This window comes from Lactuca serriola, chromosome 3, assembly GCF_051521515.1.
Source record: "Lactuca serriola cultivar US96UC23 chromosome 3, Lser_US96UC23_V15, whole genome shotgun sequence".
Taxonomy (NCBI): domain Eukaryota; kingdom Viridiplantae; phylum Streptophyta; class Magnoliopsida; order Asterales; family Asteraceae; genus Lactuca; species Lactuca serriola.
The window spans coordinates 28,939,740-28,943,823 of NC_136410.1; the positions used below are offsets into that span (position 1 = coordinate 28,939,740).

Here is a 4,084-nt window from a genome sequence, read left to right on the forward strand (position 1 = left end):
TCAAAGGGAGGGTAGCAACGATCGAATCGGGTGTTTGGGGCAGTGCTACCTGACCGGAGGGAGGCGGAGGGGCAGCCTAGGCCGGCGACAACCACTCATTCTTCTTCTTTGGACAGTGGTAAGCAAGAAACGAGAGAGAGAGAGAGAGAGAGAGAGGGGGAGAGAGAGAGAGAGGATATGAGAGAGAGGGTATTTTATTTTATTTTGTTTTATTTTTAATTGTTGGTAATAAAACAAAATTGAAAAATTAAATAATAAGGGCAAAATCGTATTTCTAAAAAAATTCAAACCAAATTGGACCAAACTTGCAAAAAAATGAAACTTTTGGACCATTGATGCTACCCAAAACCGTTTTGGCCCAAACATGCTAGTTTTGACATACCATAAGGACCATTTTTGCAATTTTGTCATTATTCTTTCATATTTATGTATTCTTTCTTTGGGGAACCCCAAATGTCGTTATAATTTTGTTCCATGCCATATGACACTACCAATTAAGTATGTGCTAAAGCATCTTGTACCATAATGAAGGCATGTTTCATGTCGACCATTGAAGGGCTTTTAGATGAAAAAGGCTTCCAGAATCCATGATTAGTCGCTCAAAAAGTAAAGTCCATGAAACATATATGTATAAACTGACTAACTTCGTGGATTATATATATATATATATATATATATATATATATATATATATATATATATATATATATATATATATATATATAAAAGACCTGGTTGCGTGATTGTGAGATAAAGTAATCGTGTGGATTGAATATGTAAAGATTTGGTGGCAACACTTGTTTAATTATTTCTTTCACGACTAGGTCCTTGTTTGCCATCACTTGTTTGTGCACAGTAATATCCATATCTATCATAGATGATTATTGCTCAAGGATCACATGGGGTTTTAGGTTTTGAAGTCGCATGTCCTTGCTACAGAACATAATCCCTTCAGATATCAATAATTTTGAATTCCAGATGCCAGATGCCCTACACCATAGCCACGTGTCCTTCATCAATTGAATTGCACAATCCATGCTTTGTCCCAAAAAGCGACACAAGATGGACCTTTTATGCATCATATGTTTTATTGAGAGTAGTTAATGGACAAATGGTCCAAGATACCCAATGATGAAAGATACCTGACCATTTCTTGGTCCCCCCATGCATGTCCCATTTACAATATGTATCAATACAATCCACATGAAAGATGTCATAAACTCTCCAACCTTTTACATATATAACAAAAGCACCACTAAATACTAATACAACTTACAAAGTTACAATACGTTCTATATATATAAGACTTATTAGCACCCAACCACAATACAATTTACAAGTAGCTTAGCTAATGTCTTGCAACAGTTAAAAAGTTTACGCTTAACTCGGGTAGACGGTTGATAATGTTACCATTAGAAGTCGAAAGCAAAACCATCCTGTTAAGTCCTGAAGTTAAGACCAAAAAAACAAAAAAAGGAAATGACTTTGTGTTTTAGAACCTAAGTAAGAAAGAGAAAGAAACCACCAAATGCACGTTTTGATGATTTGATAAAGAAAGGCATCAACAAACGAGCAACTCTGGGTAGTGTTGGGTATGTAAGAGTGCCAAGTATGAACCAATTTAAACTCAAAAGAGCAACTGCATCAGATGCTGGTTTGTTCTTGATGGTGGAGAAGAACTGGACGACACTTTTTAACGACATACCAACCACCATAAAAAGAGCTGTCACTAACGGCATGCATGGGTCTTTAGCTTCCCATATGATCATTCCAACCAACACTGATAACATTGCACTGAAAAGGCTCTGTGAAACTGCAACTTCTCTCCTTTGACCAACAACATCATCCGTATACACACTTCTTCTCAGGGGTACTTCACCATCATCTTTGTTTTCATCCTCAAAATTAGCTGCTTTCCTCATCACATCTTTATAATATTGATCCGATAATTTCCATGGTGAAATTCCATCTTTAGTGTAAGATACTTTAGCATCCTTGTGCTTTTGGCCATACCCTGAACCAGTGTCCCACTGTGATTTTCCATCAACTTCCTTCAGACGGAGGTTTTCATCCTTGAGATTTTGCAACTGTCAACATTAATTAAAGCAGAAATACTTTTATATTAATTATATCAAATATATCTTTCGCAAGTATGTTAATAACTTAATATAAACTGTACCTCAGTCTCCAAGAGTTGGATTCTATGGATTGCTACATCGTGTTCCTCTTCAAGTTCACCTAACACCAGTTCCATCATTTCATGCTCTTTAATGGCCACTCGTATATGTTCTTGAAGCTCCCTCCTATCCCATGCAAGAGAATCCAATCTTTCTTGTAGTTCACTGAGTTGTGCTTGTAGCTGAAGATAGAATGCTTCTCAATCAAGGGGCTACTTTTATATCTTAATTAGTTATGATATAATTAGCGAATGAAGATGATGATATACATATTATATATATATATATATATATATATATATATATATATACTAATTACCTGTTTCTCTCTGTGTAGTGCACCCAGAGCACGTGTGGGTAGAGTTATGATAGATACAGTCCAAAGCATAAATCTCCAAAATATGTTTACATGGAAGTAGATAGATGCACTCAGAATGTCAACCCAAGTGTTTATAACTATACAAGTTCCTCTCACACCAGCCATACAAGATAGTTTAAAAAGTGAAAAAGGCTTTATTACTATGATCAAGATTGCACCCACCAATTCAGGGATCATGTTTATCGACTATATATAGATATTATTGATCCAACCTCAGCAGCTACATGTTTGTCATTTGCTTTGGAGTCGAAGCTTATTGGCCCTTATTGTTTTAGAATCTGAAACCACAAAAGCCAAAACATGTCATATGCATAAGAAAATCAGCTCTAAACTCATGGCTGCAATAAACTAATTAAACATCCTACTTCACAATAGAACAGCTATTGTCCTTCTTCCACAGTTTTCGCAAAAAATGGCTTTAGGTAAGTGCAAGTTACATTCAACAATTATAGCCCTATATTAACTTTATTAAACTCACTAGCCTATTGAGTTTGAGCCAAGTATGAAAAGTTGCAACACAATTACACCTTCAAAGTCAATAGGAATAGAATCCTTTCAAATTAATCCTCTGCGGTATGGCTATTACTGACTCCAGGCATTAAAAGATGATCTTACATAGCAATGGCAGTTATACCACTTCCTTCGTAGGTTCAAGGGCCAATAACAATCAAGAACGGATGCATCAGATATGACACTTGTAACTACCGATACCACTCTGACAAGTATTTTCAAGGTAATGAAAAGCAATTAAGCATTTAATCATCCCTCATGTCCTGCTTAATTATAACCAGATAGTTTTCAGCAAAGAAAGAACAAGAAAAGAGACAAAGCAATTCTTATTTATACTTTATACCCCTAACCGAGTAATATAGCATAATCCATATTATTTGTGTGTATATAGTAACAACTCATCCTAATTTTCTTTACTAATTTATAGGTTTGACACACGATTCAGACCCTACACAGCCGCAGCCGCAATCGACACTGTTAACTTGTTATCAAAATTCAACTTGTGGCAGCAAAAAAATCATACGCACGTCCATATAAGGAAAAAAAGAAGGAGCCAAAATCTCTGTTTTTTAGCAAATCAGACAAGTCAGATACTACTTTTCAGCTAGACAAATCATCAAACAGGTTGCATACATAGAGGCAAACGGATGCTTTGCACCAATGGATAAACATAAAACAAAACAAGGAATTCTCAGCGAGTGAGATAAAGAGGAGCGTACCTTCTAACGTGGTGGCTCGGGGATAACTGAGGAGTCGAAGTCGAAGTCGGATGGGGTTTTTCTTGTACAACGTGAAGAAAGAGAGAGGAGTGAGGAGGGTGTGTCTTGTGTGTGCAGAGGTGGCCAGAAAGATTCACGGAATGTGTGACACGTTAACTATGACAGGGAGAAGAGTCAGAAGTTGAACCTGCACACGTGTGTAATGATAACGTTGTAACATAAATGTATGAGAGAGAAGGCCACTTATTTTATCCAGACAGTTCTGTAGTATCCAAAAAAATTTCTTCATCCCTCTTTGA

General features: G+C 36.4%; 1 protein-coding gene across 1 annotated transcript; it reads right to left on the minus strand.

The window, feature by feature from the left end:
* Positions 1–1,211: 1,211 nt before the first annotated feature.
* On the minus strand, positions 1,212–4,084 carry LOC145091768 (coiled-coil protein). Its single transcript, XM_079029558.1, has 4 exons — positions 3,786–4,084; positions 2,497–2,834; positions 2,180–2,359; positions 1,212–2,087 (listed from the first exon to the last, which is right to left on the minus strand). The coding sequence occupies exons 2-4, from the start codon at positions 2,731–2,733 to the stop codon at positions 1,500–1,502; spliced, it is 1,005 nt and encodes a 334-aa protein (XP_078885684.1). The 5' UTR covers positions 2,734–2,834; positions 3,786–4,084; the 3' UTR covers positions 1,212–1,499.

Excerpts from the sequence above, each read along its gene's own strand:
- LOC145091768 (XM_079029558.1), bottom strand. The coding sequence starts at position 2,733 with ATGATCCCTGAATTGGTGGGTGCAATCTTGATCATAGTAATAAAGCCT. Across the intron at positions 2,360-2,496 it reads CACTACACAGAGAGAAACAG|CTACAAGCACAACTCAGTGA; the intron begins GTAATTAGTATA and ends TTCTATCTTCAG. Across the intron at positions 2,088-2,179 it reads TCCAACTCTTGGAGACTGAG|TTGCAAAATCTCAAGGATGA; the intron begins GTACAGTTTATA and ends TAATGTTGACAG.